The 16,681-nt window shown below is 53.4% G+C and overlaps 1 protein-coding gene across 1 annotated transcript in view; it reads left to right on the top strand.

The window, feature by feature from the left end:
* SYT13 (synaptotagmin 13) overlaps positions 1-16,681 on the top strand; it is a 44,708-nt gene that overhangs the window by 23,781 nt on the left and 4,246 nt on the right. Inside the window, exons 2-5 of the mRNA XM_025451953.3 lie at positions 5,863-6,088; positions 9,298-9,432; positions 10,926-11,227; positions 15,458-15,587. Of these exons, the coding sequence (XP_025307738.1) occupies positions 5,863-6,088; positions 9,298-9,432; positions 10,926-11,227; positions 15,458-15,587 (793 nt within the window). The remainder of the gene's footprint in view (positions 1-5,862; positions 6,089-9,297; positions 9,433-10,925; positions 11,228-15,457; positions 15,588-16,681) is intronic.

The following is a 16,681-nucleotide window of genomic DNA, read 5'->3' on the forward strand; positions in this document are numbered from 1 at the left end:
GGGGTGCATACGAGGATGTGAGGGGTCCTGGAAGCCACTGTAGGGCCACCTGCGCCAGCAGCTCTAGTGGGAGAAGCTTGGTCTGCACCAGAGCTGCTCACACCATCTGTGGGAGAAGAACCTGTTTTGTCTTAACACCCATTTACCGAATCACAGAAGAGTTCGGGGACAGACCCCAATGCACGAACCCCACTTTGCATATAGCACTCGTCTCGACCCCAGGGTTAAACAAGTAGTTCCAACATTTGTTGAGGGTTTGTTGATGCTAGCCTCGGTGCTAGGAGCTTTATCTCGGTTCGCTCAATCTGACCCCAGGCCATAGGTGTTCTTGTTAGCATCCCCATTTAATAAATGAAGAAACTGGGAGCACAGAGAAGTTAGTGAATCAGACTCAAGATCATATAGCAAGTAATTGGCAGGACCTGGGCTCCAGCCACACTGTCTTGTTCTGAAGCTTGAACCACCAGGCTCCATCTGAGACTCTGGGACACGTTAGGGTGCATTATCACTAGCCTCAGAGCCCAGAGTGATAGATGCTGGCAGCCTCTTTCTCCAGCCCAGCTGGAGGGGGGCTTTGCTGTGCTTAGCCCCAAACCCCAGCTGCAGCTGCAGTGGCCTGTGTTTGACATGATCCAAATACTCTAGGTTTGACTCTCTCCCCTCTGTCCTCTCCTTTTTTCCTTTTAAAGTTCAAGGATAAGGGATGAAGCCATCTGTCCCCATTTCTAGCCAGAGTTAGCTTTGCCCACCCGTAACGTCCTGGGTGCTGTGATGCTTTAAGATGGATGCCCTAGCACGAAAGCCCAATTTAATAAACAGCCTTCAGGTGGAAAAATTAATCATGTCGCAAAAGGGGTCACCTAACATCTCTGGTAAGGTTAAGCGTTTGTTTACAGATCATTAACTGCATAATTAATTTCTCTTTTTCCAACACAGGCCCCATAAGTGAAGGACAGTGTCTGTCTTGTTCACTTCTGTGTCCCTAACACTTAGCATAGGACCTGGCCTGTAGCAGGGCTCAATAAATATTTGTTCATTAAATGAAGGCTCGCCCCCTCCTCCCCACACCATCTGTCTTAGCCTGGATTAGGGAAAACTGAGCCTGCTCTGAGGCCTCTGTGCTGCTCTGCAGCAGGAAGTGCAAAGGGATGCAGGGGGGGGAGCACGGGGAGGGCACACACTGGGGCGTTACCGAGCCAGCCACCACCTGGCATCAGGGTGATTGCTGGAGGTGTCAGCTTCCCAGAGGTGACTGGAGATACTTTTGGGAGGGGTAGGAAGGAGGAGAGGAGAAGAATTCAGGTCTGGCTTCCAGCTCGCAGTGGTCAAGCCCCCCTGACCCTCTAACGTGGGGGTGTATTAAGTCGTGGCACAGCCGGGTTGCCCTAGGGCGGGCCCAGAGTGTCCCTGGGCATCTCACAGGCTCAGCAGCCCCTGAGAAACCCCAGGGCAGATGGCAAGAAGGGAGTGGGGTGGGCGTGACCACAAGGCGCAGTTGGGGCTGTGCCCCGTGAAGCTGCTCAGAGTCCACACTCAGCAGCAGCAAGTGGCCCAAGGCCCGGCCCCGAGACAGGTGAGGCAGGGAAAACCTGCAGAGACACACCAGAGAGATCTCTGTACCTGCCATGCCAGCACAGGTCGACGTTCCCTGATTGTTGAATGCCTACCCCTCTGGAAGCTTCCCCCTGATTCATTCTGCGTGGGTATCTCCACCCTGGGTTCAAGGGACATTGGAGAGAGAATCCCCACTTCCAAATCCTGCCCGTCTCGCCCTGCGGGGTTAGGCTTGAACGCAAGCCCTTGTTTGAGGATCTGCTCCCCTGTACCCCCCTCCTCCCAGCCATTCTTGCTTGTGCTCCACTCGTGATGCTTTCCCAGCCCCCCTCCCTCACTCCCAAACCTTTTTTCTGCTTCTGGGCCACTGGAGGATCTGCTCCCCTGTACCCCCCTCCTCCCAGCCATTCTTGCTTGTGCTCCACTCGTGATGCTTTCCCAGCCCCCCTCCCTCACTCCCAAACCTTTTTTCTGCTTCTGGGCCACTGGAGTTCCAGCTGTTTAAAGTGGAAACATAGATGCACGTGAAAGATTTGGTGGAACCAGAGTCTTGAAATGCAAGGAATAAAGTTTGTACAAGAGAACGGGGTAGGTAATCAGCTGCTGCTTTTCCTGCTTGAACAGAGTCATGTAGCAGTCATCGGACTCTGCTCTCTGGCCAGCTAAGGCCTGCAAATCACTCTCCACTTCGGGGAGCCATCGCCACACAGGATCTTACCAGGGCAGGGCAGGGCTAGACAGCGAGCGAGCACGCCCTTGGCCGGGTGCGGGGACATTCAGGAGGTGGGAATGGTGTCCGAGCCCTGGCGGTTTCTCTACCCCAGTCATGGTGTCCTGGGACGCCCACTGAAAATGCAGGGCATCAGTTCAGGATGCTCCCGGCTGCAAATCCCAAAGACCTCCCTCCGAACCAGCCTGAGCAATACGGACAGTACTGCTCGGGTGACTTGAGGGACAGAGGTGGGATACCAGGCTTGAGTGATTCAGGGGCTTAATGATCCCGTCACCGGAGACAGTTTCCTTTTTTCTCCCCACCCTGCCATCCACCACGTCCACGCTGGCTGAAGGCCGGCTTATCCCGTAGTCACCAGATAGGGCCACAGGCTTCCTATCCAGCCGGGGAGGGGATCTCTTCTCCTACCGTGAAATGCAAGGCTTTCCATTCTGTCCGGGTTGGCTTTCCAGGACAGGTGCCAACCTCTGTGGTGGAAACAGTACCCGAGGACTGATAGGATCAGGCTAAACAGGTCCCTGCCCGCCACCCCACAGCTGCGGCTGGGGTGCGACTCAGGAAACCTGGCGATCTGGAGGGAGGGCAGCACAGACAGGACAGATATTTGCAGACAGCTGAGAAAACCCCGACTTTGTGCTCTGGGGCTGCACATGAAGCTCTCGTCAGAGCTTCATGTGCAGAGTAGGGAGAAAGGCCGACCCAGGCTCTGTGGAGAATTGAGGCAACACAGAGGGAGCCTCAGTCAGAACCGAGCCCGGTGATAATTTTCCTACGAAAAATGCAGAACCGGCCCAATGTGATCAAACTGGAAGGCAATCAGCATAGCCCTCTTTCCAAAGGGATTGAACTGGGTTTGAAACCAAACGTAAAACCACAAAAGTGTCCCCCAAACCAGCCAAACGACGTAGTTCTGGACCCAGCAAGTGACAGGATGGCTCCGAGAAGGCGCTGGGTGCCCAGTAGTCCCCGTGGGAAGCCGAGCGCCCTTGTCTGATGAACAGGATGGAGCAGCAGTGGCCCGAACCCGGACGCTGCCATCGTCACTTAGCATCCAGCGTCCAAGACAAACAGGAATTTGTTCCTTTTTTTTTTTCTTCTTTTTTAAAGCAGCTGCAGGGCAGTGGAAGTGATGCAAATTTGCAGTCAAAGTATCTGGAGGCCCTATCATATACCACTTGTCAGCTGTATGACCTTGAACTTCTCAAGCCTCTGTTTCCTCGTTGTACGATAGTGTAATTAATATATGTAACTCAGCCTTGGATGGAATATTGGAGGTGGGCGCCACTTGGTGGAGGAAAAAAGACATGGGGACATCAGCCCGTTGCTCTGTGTCTCCTTTCGGGGCCTGGGGCTCCTCAGGTCAGGAGCACAGCCTTCCTCCACCCCTATCCCCCCTGACCCGTACCCCACTTTCCAATGCCCCGAGGTCTAGCTCCCACCCAGGCTCCTCCCTGAAGCCCTCCCCGGCCTCTCAGATGCCTGCTTGCTGCCTGCACGCACCACCCGCTCGCCCCCAGACTGCCTGCTGCCTGCTTCTGTCCTGCCCCCCAACCAACTGCCAAATATACCTGTTATTTACTCTCCAGTGTGTGATCGACTCCCCAACTCACTTGTACCTGTGTATCTCTCACCTCTTCGTAGATCAGACTGTGGGAGTGGAACAAGCCTTGAAATCGCCTGTCACTTGAGGTGACAACTCAGAGGGGTGAAATGACCTGCCAGGAGTTGCTCAGCTCTGGCGGTTGGGGCAGTGCCAGAAACCAGGGCCCCTGATGCCCAGTGATGCAGTCAATGCGGTGGGTGGGGGTGCAAAGGGGACCTGATTTTGCAAATCATACAGGTCCCTCTGTGGGGTACTGGTCAGTATGTGTGACAGTGACAGACGTTTTCTGATGGGTGGGTGTTGTGCCTGTAAAGGCTGGAAGGCTCAGGAAGGAGGTCGGAGCCACAGTGACAGTGGGCTTTGGAGCCAGGCTGACTGGGGTTGTAATCCTGCTGCCGCCCGCACGGTCTGCTCCTGGGCAGCTTTGTTCCATTTAAGTCAGAGATGCCAGGCACACTCAGCAGAGATGGGGATAGAGGTGCCTTTGCTGGTCGTACTGTCGTTTCCAAGAGAGGAATGAAGTGTTTTATCCCCTCTAAGTCCCTTAGGGTGTTGTAGGGCTGGGCAGCAACCTGCATGGTGGCCAGGAGACAACCAGCTCCTGCCTCTGGCCCCTTTGAGCCCTGGGGCACCCCTCATTTGTTATCTAGTTGATGAGGACAGTTAGGAATGCCTTCTCACTGAGATCCAGCCTCCCTCACCAACGATCAGGGACAGATGCCAATGAGGACAGAATGTCCAGGATTTCTCCTGGGATAGGCGAATGTCGAGTGTGCAAACACTGTCCACACACACTTTGCAGCAGCGTAAGCTTCTAAGTGCTGTCCCCCTCCAGGACCACATTACCCCCAGCCCTACCCCTGCTCCCACTCCCCAGCCCCTGGCTCATTGCTGTCACTAGAGAAAGCAGCCTTGACCCCTGGCCGGTTTGAATCCCTCAGGTAGAAGATATCTCAGCCCCTAATAGAGACAAAGATAGAAGATTCCACTCCTCTGTGTGAGGCAGCCCTGCAGATTTAAAGCTTCACAAGCGAGTGGGCCTTTGTGTAAAGAAAAAGACGCTCTTTCCCCTGGATGGACTAAGGCCCTACCTCAGGGCATACAGCTGGGCAAGTCGGGCACAGACTGCATTTGCCCCGCTTGCCCCTCATCTAGGCTCCTTTGTGCGGTGCACAAACCATACAGCTAAGCATGGCAGCCTTAGCCATAGTTTCATGCTGTGTACTCCCTCTGAGCAGACACCGGGGACACAGAAGGAGGAAGACAAGACCTAATGCCCCTGCTAATGGAGCCCCACGCTAATGGCCAAACAGGCCAACCCATAACAAAACAATAGAAGGTGAGCTCAGTGCTATAAAGCCAACAGCAGGATGTGGTGAAAGGGAGGGGACAGGCATGAGGGAGGGAATTAATTTATAGCAGGCCGGGGTGGGGAGTGGTTTGGCGGGGAGGAGTTGGGGGCCAGAAATCAGACCCAGAAAGAGTTCAGCCTGTTTGAGAAGCAGAAAGGTCAGTGGCTGGAGGGGTGGGAGGGAGGATTCTTGGGCCGTGTCAGAGAGGTGAGTAGGGCCGGGTTGGGCAGGGGCTCATAGGTCACTGCTTGAAGTTTGGATTTTGTTCAAAGTGTGGTGGGAATCCTGGTACTTCTGAGCCACTGGGTGGAAGAGGGAGGAAGGCAAGCAGCACAGGTGACAGTCCCGGATATACCCTGGGGGCACAGCAGAGGACCAGTGGGCAGCAGGAGGGGGCATGGATGAACAGGACTGAAATGGCACTCAGGATGTCGTGGTTTCTGGTAGGGTTCGGAGATGCCGTTTTGACTTCTTAGGTGGTGCCCCTAAATGCGGAAAGGGACCACAGTCTTCCCTCGGCCTCTCATGAAACGTCAGATCACGGCATCTCCTCTCTGTGGGTAGGACACAGGCGGGACCCGGTCCCCTCATGGACTAATCCGAGCGATGTGTGTTTGCAGTTCAATGTTAAAAAGTCCACGGAGCCCGTCCAGCCCCGAGCCCTCCTCAAGTTCCCAGACATCTACGGACCCAGGCCGGCTGTGACAGCCCCGGAGGTCATCAACTATGCGGACTACACTCTGAAGCCCACGGAGGAGCCTGCTGCACCTGCCAGCCCCCAGGCCCCGAATGACAGCCGCCTCAAGAGGCAGGTCACAGAGGAGCTGTTCATCCTTCCTCAGAATGGTAGGGGTCTCCTGCCCCCGGTTCCTTTATAGGCAGGACTGGGGGAGGGGGCGGGAGGGGGGCTGCCTAACGGCGTCTCTGTAGATGCCGCACATGGCCAGCCCCAGCATCCATAGCAGTTGGACTGTGCAAGCAGGTAGGGCCTGGGGCCGGAGCTACGGTGCTTTATTCCTGCAGGTCTATTGCTGCATTGCTTCCCTCCCAGACCTCCAGCTTCCCACTGGGCAGTGGAGGGTCCTCCAAGTCATGCAGAAGAGTTGTGATTAGATCGTGGGCTTTCAGCATCATGGGTTCGAGTCTCTGCCCTTTCATGTACTTGCTGTGTGGCCTTGGTCCTGTTGCTAACCTTTCTGGGCCTCACTTGCCTTATACATAAAAATGGGACTGCAGAATTATCTGCCCAGTAGGGCTGTAGTGAAGTGTAAATAAAATAACGTATATAAAGTACTCATCCCAGGGTGTGGCCCAAAGGATGTAAGCACAACATATTGTTATTATTGTGTTTCTCTCCTTCTCATCAGTGTGGACTTCAAGATAGAACACCGTTCAGGGTACAGTGCTGTGCTGGGCTCTGGGGCAGATGTGCAAAGCAGACACGTCCCTAACCCAAAGGAGCATGCAGGCTTTCTTTCTTTCTTTCTTTCTTTCTTTCTTTCTTTCTTTCTTTCTTTCTTTTTTTTTAAGATTATTTATTTATTTATTCATAGAGACGAGAGAGAGAGAGAGAGAGAGAGAGAGAGAGAGAGAGAGAGAGGCAGAGACACAGGCAGAGGGAGAAGCAGGCTCCCTGCAGAGAGCCTGATGTGGGACTTGATCCCGGGTCTCCAGGATCACACCCTAGGCTGCAGGCTGCACTAAACCGCTGCGCCACTGGGGCTGCCCGCATTCAGGCTTTCTTAAGGAGGCAAGAAATACAGCCAGGAGAATGGATGGCTGTGTGGTTTGGGGGTTTTGTGCATGTGGTTGGACAAGGAGATGGCAGTAGAGGAAGCAGCTCTGACATTGACCCCGATTTTTGTGCATCTCCTGGCCCGGGTCCAGGTGTACCCCATGTGGCCAGTGGACAGACACCCTTCCACCCAGACCTACCCAGGACCATGGTGATTAGCCTGGCATTTCTTGAAGAACAGATTCATGTAGCGCCTGTAGCATGAATGAATCTGCTTCACTTTTAGACTCCAGCCTACATTTTGTTTTTATTTTAAAGATGGTCTTTTTATTTGAGAGACAGAGAGCATGAGCAGGGGGAGGGGCAGAGGGAGAAAGAGAAGCAGACTCCCTGCTGAGCAGGGAGCCTGATGCAGGACTCGATCCCAGAAGCCCAGGATCATGACCTGAGCCAAAGGCAGACGCTGACAGACTGAGCCACCCAGGTGATCCAACCTGCCTGTTTTAAATAGGTAAAAATATTTAATATGGAGGACTTGAGATAAAAATATTTATATGGAGGACTTGAGAGCTAAAAATATTAATATGGAGGACTTGAGAGCTTAAGCTTGGAGGGTGGGGAAGAGCTTGCATGAGGAGCCTTGGGGGTAGTGATCAGAATCAGTAATTTCTCAAAGCTCTGATGAAGCCAGGATCGGTTGCTCTCCACCACGAAGAGCAGGAGAGTGTGTCAGAGACTGGAACTTTGAAGAATTCAGAACATTAGCTCATCTTCTCTTTGTCGTCATTCCTCATTCTTTTTTCCCACCCCGGAAGCCAAGCACTGGCTCGACAGAAAGCAATCAGGAGTTGATTCTTCAGCAGTATTGGCCAGAGGCATGGGGGTGCCTATTGGATGTTGTCCCCAGGATGCTGGACATGTCTTGCTCCCAGCCGTGACGATCCTCAGCTCTCTGTGTAGCTCAGCGTCCCGTTTCTGGAAGCTGAATCCATCCCTGCATTACCAAGTGGGGCCAGCTTTGGTCTGGTTTTGATTTTGAAGGCTGAGGTCATCTGAGAGCAGAGAGCTCTGGGTGCCAGGCAGGCCCCCTCCTGTCACTGACCCTGCTGTGGTCCTCCGTGCGGCGCCCTTGGAAGCCACATGGGTCCTGCGTGTGTGTTGGTTTTGTTTTACTCATTGGTCACAGCCTGGTCAATCTGTTCCTTACTTAGATGCACCAGGGGAATTTTTCACCACATAACAAACCATTTGGAAGTTAAATAGTCCTTTAAATATCTACTCTCTAAATTTGTTCTGAAGATAAAAAAAAATTTAAAAATTCCAATTGGCCTGAAGTGGAGTCTGCTACAGCTGCTGAATCCTCTGATTCTTGGAATATGTTTGACTCATGACAGTCTCCCAGATGTTTGGCTCCTGTTCAAATGAGGTACAGAATGAGCAATATTTGTGTTTTTAGGAACTTCTGAATTAAAGATACGGTCATTCATTCATTCATTCCACAAGCATTTCTTCAGCCTCCCCTGAAGTTCCACCACGACCCCTGACCTTCCCCAGCATCCACTTGCCCCTTGCAGCCTCACTCTTTCACACTTATCTCCAGCTGTGAACACGAGAGGAGCAGGGATTAGAGTCTGGGACAGGTGGAGATGGGCTGGGCTTGGCTTGCCTGAAACAAGGCGACAGGGCCACACAGGCTGTGACAATTTCCCTTACTCAAAGCTCACTGTGGGCCGGGCCCTGGACCATGTACTTTCCCCGCTTTACTTCATTTCATGCAAGTAACTCTAGAAAAGAGGGACTATGATTAACTCCAGTGTAAAGATGAGGAAACTGAGAAGTCACTTGTCCAGGGTCACGTAACTATCACTTGGCAGCTCAAGTGTGACAGCAAAGCCCATATCATGGCCACTAGGCTGTGACCATCCTTCAAACTATAAACCCAGGGGCACCTGGGTGGCTCAGTTGGTTAAGCATCTGCCTGCAGCTCAGGTCATGATCCCGGGGTCCTGGGATCAAGCCCCGTGTCGGGCTCCCTGCTCCCCGGGGAGCCTGCTTCTCCCTCTCCCTCTTGTGAGAGCACTGCTTGTGCTCTCTCTGTGACAAATAAATAAATAAATAAATAAATAAATAAATAAATAAATATTAAAAAATATATAATCCCAGGACATCAGGCATCACTCTGATGTGTCCACCACGACTTGGCACTCAGCTAGAGAGACTTCGGTTTATATTCATGGCATAGGTGGCAGATGGGAAAGACAGGATCTAGAAGACAGGTCCCTGGCATGGGTGGCAGTGACGGCCTTACCTCTCTTACCAGGTGTGGTGGAGGATGTGTGTGTCATGGAGGCCTGGAACCCAGAAAAGGCTGCCAGTTGGAACCAAGCCCCCAAACTCCACTACCGCTTGGACTATGACCAGCAGAAAGCAGAACTGTTTGTGACTCGTCTGGAAGGTATTACTTTTATTTGACTTTCACGGGCTTCCATGTGTCCGTCTCCCCCGGAGGAGCTGGGCAGGGGGGATGAGAGCATCTGTGGCCCGAGGGAGCACTCTGTAATGAACGAACCCTGAAATGTGTGTATAGTTCCCGGCCCCTCTCGTATAACCTCCAAAGTGGAGAATCCTGATTGGCAAATATCTTTCTCCCAAAAGGGGATTCGGGGACCAGGCTCCTTCCATCAGGGGCTCCGTAATCCTCCCAGGCCTCCTTGTCATCTGAACCTAGCAGGTGGAAAGAGAGGGAGAAGAGGGAGAGAGCACAACCGTCCCTTAAAAGCCTGCATGGCCTGCACAGAACATGCGTCACTCCTGCTCGCCCCTGGAGCTCGGTCACATGGCCACTGGCTGCCAAGGAGCCTGGGACATGTGGCTTAGCAGGTGCTCGGCACAAAGAGGAAGGGGGTTTTAGTGAACAGCTAGCCATACCCTGCCGCAGGTGCCTTTGACATTGAATGGGGCTTTGTGCCGGATGTGGAGGGTGTTCTGAATGGGCGGTGAAGCTGCTGAAATCCAAGAACTGGGCAGTCTTTCCGAGGGGGTCAGGATGTCCCTGGTCTCCCTACCCCACCAGTTCACTTTACCATCAGCAAACAAAGCTGAGGCTTTGCAAAGGAATTGAGGTTAACAGTGGACCATTCTATGGCTCCTGGGAGCTGTGAGCAGGAGAAATTGGCCTTCTGTATTAAATTTTCTGTTTCTAGGGAGTGTTTCTCCTTTTTATGTTCTTTCAAGATTTTTTTTTAGCATTTTCACATACTTTATGACATTTGGTCTTCACAACAGTCCCATTTAGCAGATTAGTAACTGAGGCCTAGCAATCAGGTGACTTGTCTGAGATCACTCCAGCTATTGGTGCCAGAGTCAGGACTAAACCCCAGTTCCCCTGGAGCTTGGTGGAAAGTTCTAGCAGGACACATGGCTTCAGTTTTTCACCTTCTCTTCCTGGGAAAGGTCAGCTACCATTTCCCAGGGGATCATTGAGCAGCCAGCCAGAAGAGCATCACGGGTACAAGTTTCTGGATCAGTTCACACTGTGAAACGTTAAAAACACCCAAGTTTAGAATAAGAGAATGACAGAGGTAGTGGCCAAGCGAGTCGTGTCACCAGTGGTTATGTGGTAAATGTTTAAAGGACAGAACAAACAGGTACAGTATCAGAGCACAGAAGTCATTAGAGGTTTGTGGGGCCTGGCAACCCGGGGACACCTCATAGGCAGAGGGTGGGTCTCTGGGAAGCACCCCATAGTGTCCCTGTGGTCTGGGGACAGTGTGTGTGACACTGGCCACCTCGGGGGAGCTGCTGTTTCTGAGTCTCACTGAGAGGTGATTCCACAAAGCCACGGTGGTCAGCCCGAGGCTCTCAGACCCTGAGGTCACGACCACGAAGCCGGACCCGGCAGCTCGGGCCCACCTGTGCTTCTCCCCTGCCCTGTCTCGTTGGCTGCAGCTGTGACCAGCGGCCACGACGGAGGCTGTGACTGCTACATCCAAGGCAGCGTGACCAACAGGACCCGGACCGTGGAGGCCCAGACGGCTCTGAGGAAGCGGCAGCTGCACACCACCTGGGAGGAAGGCCTGGTGCTCCCCCTGGCGGAGGAGGAGCTGCCCACAGCCACCCTGCTGCTGACCCTGCGGACCTGCGACCGCTTCTCGCGCCACAGCGTGGTCGGGGAGCTCCGCCTGGGCCTGGACGGGGTGTCTGTGCCTCTGGGGGCCGCCCAGTGGGGTGAGCTGAAGACTTCGGTTAAGGTAGGGTAACCCCTTGCCGGGAAAGGTGAAACCTGGTAGTGGAGCTTGGGGTGGAGGCACTGGGCCAGCAAGTTTCACAAACCTTCCCAGTGTGTGGGTGTGCGTGATGCGCACGTGCAAGGAAGATTGGAGTGGTGAACCGGGTGGAAGGCTAGAGCAGACGCATAGCCCAGGCTGTGGAATTCCTGGCGTCTGGTTTTGCTTCTAGCTTGCCATGCAAAGAAGCCCCTGCCATCATGGAAAACATGTTATGAGTGTATTGGCTCGAACGCTGACAGTAATATCCCCATCTGAGTTCATGGGACGCTCCCTGTGTCCCTCCTGTGCGCCACGCACTGCACCGGAGATGACACCACATAGAGCCCCTCTCTCCATAGAACTTACAGGCCAGAGGGATACATTGGAGCAGGCGAGTGACGATGAAAGCAATGATACTGGACCTGTGTTGAATCCTAGGACATCTAAGAGAGGCCTAACCGAAGTGCCCTGATGGAGGGTTCTAGAAGGCCTGGTGTGAAGTGGTGTTTGTGTTGAGCTTTGAAGGACGGACTGGGTTGGGGCAGCCCCAGAGCTCAGAGCTCTCTGTGGCCACCAGCCCTGGGACAGTTCTCCCCACGCCTCTGCTGCCGGGGGAGCCGAGAGTGGATGTGAAGGGTCTGCCGAGAGGCTGCACTGTTCAGAGGGGGCTCATTTGGGAGCAAGCCATTGTTCCTCACAGGCTGGGCAGCGAGGGGTTGGAGAGGTCAGGACCCTAGGACAGTGTGTGGTTATTTAGGCCCTCGGGTCAGGGCCTGCCACCATGGATGGAACCTTCTGGGGACCAGTCTCAAGCAGCTGGTCAGTGCCTTATCGGGAGACCACCTAGCCCACAAAGCCCTACTGCCTGGCCCTTCACAGAAAGCATTCAGTGACTCCTGTGCTCGAGTAATAAAAATACTAAAAAGGGCATTCATTTTCGAGTACTCACCATCTATCAATCCCTGTGCTTGGAACGTCACTTCAGTTCTTTCTCAAAGCAGCCAGGTGGAAACGACGCTGTGACTCATTTACTGACACGGGGACTGGGGCTTAGGGTGGTTGGGTAACCCATACAGGGTCACCCAGCTGGGACGCCACCAGCTCGGCCTTGCGGCCAGGTTGGTCTGGCTGTAGGTTGGGTGCTGTGTCCTCGCCACGGTGCCATGGAAGTGCCCTGCTGCATGGGAGGCCCCATTGGCCACAGCCTTTCCTGATGGTTCCGGCCGATGGGGACACCTGCCCCCCCTCCTTTCTGCTACCATCTCTTCCTCGCCTTACTTTTCTTTCTTTCCCAGGCTCAGAAAGTCGATAAAAATTGACAGCCATTCTCAGCTGGAACCAGGCTGTTCCGAAGCACGCTCTCTAATGAGTGTGTGATTTGGGACTTGAGCAGAATCACAGCCGGGGAAGAGGATCTGACACATTGGTTTATTCAGCTGGTAAACCAGCTTTCTCTGGAAGTGGAGGGGCTCCCCCAGGGCTTTGGAGACTTTCGTGCCACGGGGGCCGATCTAGCCTCTCCAGGGGGAAGTCTTGGATGGGCTGTCCCTCCCTCCTAGAAGAGCAAAACATGTTCATTCATCCCAAGAATACCTTGCCGGTTTCCAGCAGGTGCCAGGCCCCGTGCCAGGAGCTGGGGACACAGCGGTCATTAAGAGGAAGCCCATCCCATCACGGCGTGCTCACTGTCCTCAGCATCATGCTCATAGGTGCTACCGTGCCACAAAGACACCCTCACCCTCATGGCCCACTAGCCTGCTTCCACGCTTGTGAGCGATGTCAGAGGCAGCATGTTGGCAGACGTAGGCCCTGGCACCCCAGGCGGGTGAGGGTGGGTGGGCCTGGCCCCAACTGGAGCGTGTGAGCTGATGTGAATGAGATGGGTGCAACCTTCAAGTGGCTGCGGCCCTGGAGCCTCTCTCCTCTAGGCCAGAATGGGTTAACCAAGGGGCTGTCCGTGCCCCAGTTCGCACCAGAAGACGCTCAGCCAAAATGTGGCATGTGCGTCACCAAGGATCATGGAGCAACCCACTCCAAGGGCATCTTGGATGACTCATGGAGAGCCCAGGAGAAAGACGGGGGCAGGGTGAGGGTGAAGGAAGCCTTATTTTTGTCAGCAGGTACTTGAAGCAGCAGAGCCGAGGAGGTAGAGGCTGCTAAGATCGCCGGGCTGTGGTACAGCCGGTGGGGCTCATCCGGGGCTCTTGACAAGCCCTTCACCAGCTGACGGGCCCAGACTCCTCTCACCTGGCTTAGGGGAGACAGGACGCTGATGCTGGATTGTCCCCAGCTACAGCCCAGGCCAACCGTGGACCTCCAAGAAGTGATCTTGAATCGGGAGGTTGGGGCCCATGCAGCCCTGCTGCCACCCCTCTGGGTGCCCGGACAGGTCCCTGAGCCCACTTCCTTCACTGTGGAATGAGACGTCTGAAAAGCCCCGGGTTAGGACTCGGGCTTCGGTGTCAGACTAGACCTCCGTTCAAGGCTCGGCTTTGCTACTTCCCTTACTTTGGCTACATGACCTCAGGCAGTGACGTGCCCTCTCAGAGTCAAGGTCTTCTGCGTAAAATGGGAATGAGATTAGTGTCGCTAGGGTTGTTGTCAAGATTCAGTAGGATGTCTCACTCTTCTTTCTCACAAGTATTTGTTGTGTGTCAGCTGGATGCTACCTGCTGGGCAGTGGCTTTGTGGAGCTTCCAGCCTAGTGGGATAGATGATGCAATTGCACCGAGCACATAGTAAGTGTTTAATTAGTCTTAGCTGCTATTATTCCTGTCATTGCCAAAGTCCCTGGCAGCTCTTGAATCATTTTGTCATGTGACCTATTTACTCAGGGCCTTTTGAATCACTGGGGTCAGGTTGAAGATATTTTTTCCCACAGAGGACAGGGGTGACCCGGGCAGAGGGCTGGCCAGCCTCATCCAGCCCCCCTCCCAAAACCCAGACTGGCTCCTCTTCATCCAGAAACAATATTCCCACTTAGTCATCTCAAAAAGTGCTGGTTGTCCTTCCTTGATGATCAATGGTGATAATCTCAGCGGATAGTTCCACGGCGCTTACTGTGGGCCGGGCCCATTGGCGGGATATATTATTATTCCCATTTTACAGACGAGGAACTGGAGGCGTGGGGAAGTTAGGTAGCGTGCTGGAGGGTGCACAGCGAGGGAATGGTATGACTGGAGCTCAGCCCCAGATGGTCTGGTGCCAGAGTCTATACCCTCAGTACCAACTTGGGTCAGTGACAGACATCTGCCTCCTAGGGGGCTCTTTGGGTCATTTATGTCCCTCGGTGGGTTTGTTGAAATTCCAAATTATTTTTTTTTAAAGATTTAACCACTTATTCATAAGAGAGAGAGAGGCAGAGACATAGGCAGAGGGAGAAGCAGGCTCCTCCCAATGTGGGAGCCCAATGTGGGACTCGATGCCCAGACCCGGGAACACGCCTTGAGCCAAAGGCAGATGCTCAACCACTGAGCCACCCAGGCATCCCAAAATTCCAAATTCTTGTAGGAATTTCAGCAGAGATGCTCTAAAGCCAGAGACGGAGGAGAGGCATGTTGGATGCTTCACGGAGGCATCCGTTACCTCCCGCAGAGTGTGGTTATTGCCAGTGGTCTCTGGGGCCCTTCCTACCACTGCATGCCCAGCTTTTCTGTTGACACAGTTGGCCATTCTGTTGACCAAGCAAGGCCCTGCTCAGCATTCGTACATCACATTATTGACTCTCAGCCCTACAGGGGCTGGAAAGAATTATCTTTTCAAACAGAGTAATGAATCACAACTCCCCACTGCCCCAGGAGCCTGACCGGTGGATGCAATGGTTCTCAAACTGTGTCCCCTAGAACCCTAGTGTTCTATAAAGATACCCCAAGACTTTGTAGGGGTGGTGGTAGTGAAGGGTCAGAAGGGGTCCTGGCCCTCTGCCCCTGCCACATGCTAAGTGTCATCTCTTTGATCTGTTTTCTGTGTTGGGTTTGAATACTTGATATTCAGAAAATCACATTTTGTGCAAATGAAAAGTTCTTATTAAAGCACATGCTGCCCATAATTCCTCTGTGCCCTCCTCCCTTCTGCGGGAAGGTACTGTTGGTGGGTAAAAGGTTTCTGGGATGCCTGTCGGGTACAAGTCCAGTGACCCCAGCCTCAGCTTTAGTTGATGGGTCAGCAGCCACCCCTAAGTGCAGCTCCCCTACATCATCCTCTCTGTTTCAGGAGCCATCTGCAGGAACTGGAGAGGTCCTTGTGTCCATCAGCTACCTCCCGGCTGCCAACCGCCTCCTGGTCGTGCTCATTAAGGCCAAGAACCTCCACTCGAACCAGTCCAAGGCGCTCCTGGGAAAGGGTGAGTGAGATCACACGCTCTTCTTTAAATTCATATCATTTACCCCTGAGCCAATCCCTTCCTCGGGCCTGGGTACGCCCTATCTAGAGCTCCCTACCTTGCAGACCCACATGTGAAGAACCAGTCTTACTCGTGATCAGAAGAAACTAAGGATCGAACCGTAGCCACAGAGAGGAGTATCTGGACTGTAGCTCAGCCTGTCACCCCCACTGGGCTGGATGCACCTCACTGGTAGCTGTCAGGAAGGCCAGGCTGCCCTCCTGTCTTAGCTCGCTATCACTGTGTGCCCCACACCCACCCCAGTCTCTTCTTTCTTCTCAGTTTTTGCCAACCTGCCACCCCCACACCAGCTGAGTGTGGGTGCTGACAGAAGGTGTGTGGGTGCATGGGCTGAGGCGGCCCGAAGCTAGGGCGTCTGTGCCCCATATACCCAAGTAAGCATCTCTTCAACATTCTGGAAGCCTCAGTTTTTCCTTCTGGATCCCCCAGCACAGACCTCGAGTCTTGGGCACCAAAGAGGCTCTCTTGTCAGAGCAGGAAAGCAAGCAGCACTGGTTAGCAGCGTGATACCTGGACCCAGAGCCAAGTGTTCATAGCAGGATATAAATAAACAGATATTTATAGCAGGATACAAATAAAGAATTACCACCGCATTCAGAACCTTTGAATTTGGGGCAAATGAAATCAGAAGAGCTGGTCTTGCCGACAGAGTCCCCAGCCAAAGTGTCAGAATTCAGTGCCTTTCCTCATCCCCTCCAGACAATTCTTTGCTTCCTGCTCTTTTTTTTTTTTTTTTTTTTTTTTTTTACAGCTCCTGTCAGGACAATTACAACACAACACTGTCTCTCAAATCTATCTGCTGAAATAACAAACTAGCCACCCGGGGGTGATAATTATAGCCATAAATACCGAGGAACAATTATTCTCGCATTAGCTTCAGGAACCTTGACTAATGAAAACATAATCCAGCTTCTGAGCCTTGTGGTGTTCCATGCAAGCTTGTCCTGTGACCTGTGCTGATGTCCTGGGGGGGGGGGGGCGCAGCTCTAGTGGTGCAGTACCTGTGGGGGCCAAGGCAGTCTGCCCTCACCCTC

Source organism: Canis lupus, chromosome 18 (assembly GCF_003254725.2).
Source record: "Canis lupus dingo isolate Sandy chromosome 18, ASM325472v2, whole genome shotgun sequence".
In the NCBI taxonomy this organism is placed as follows: domain Eukaryota; kingdom Metazoa; phylum Chordata; class Mammalia; order Carnivora; family Canidae; genus Canis; species Canis lupus.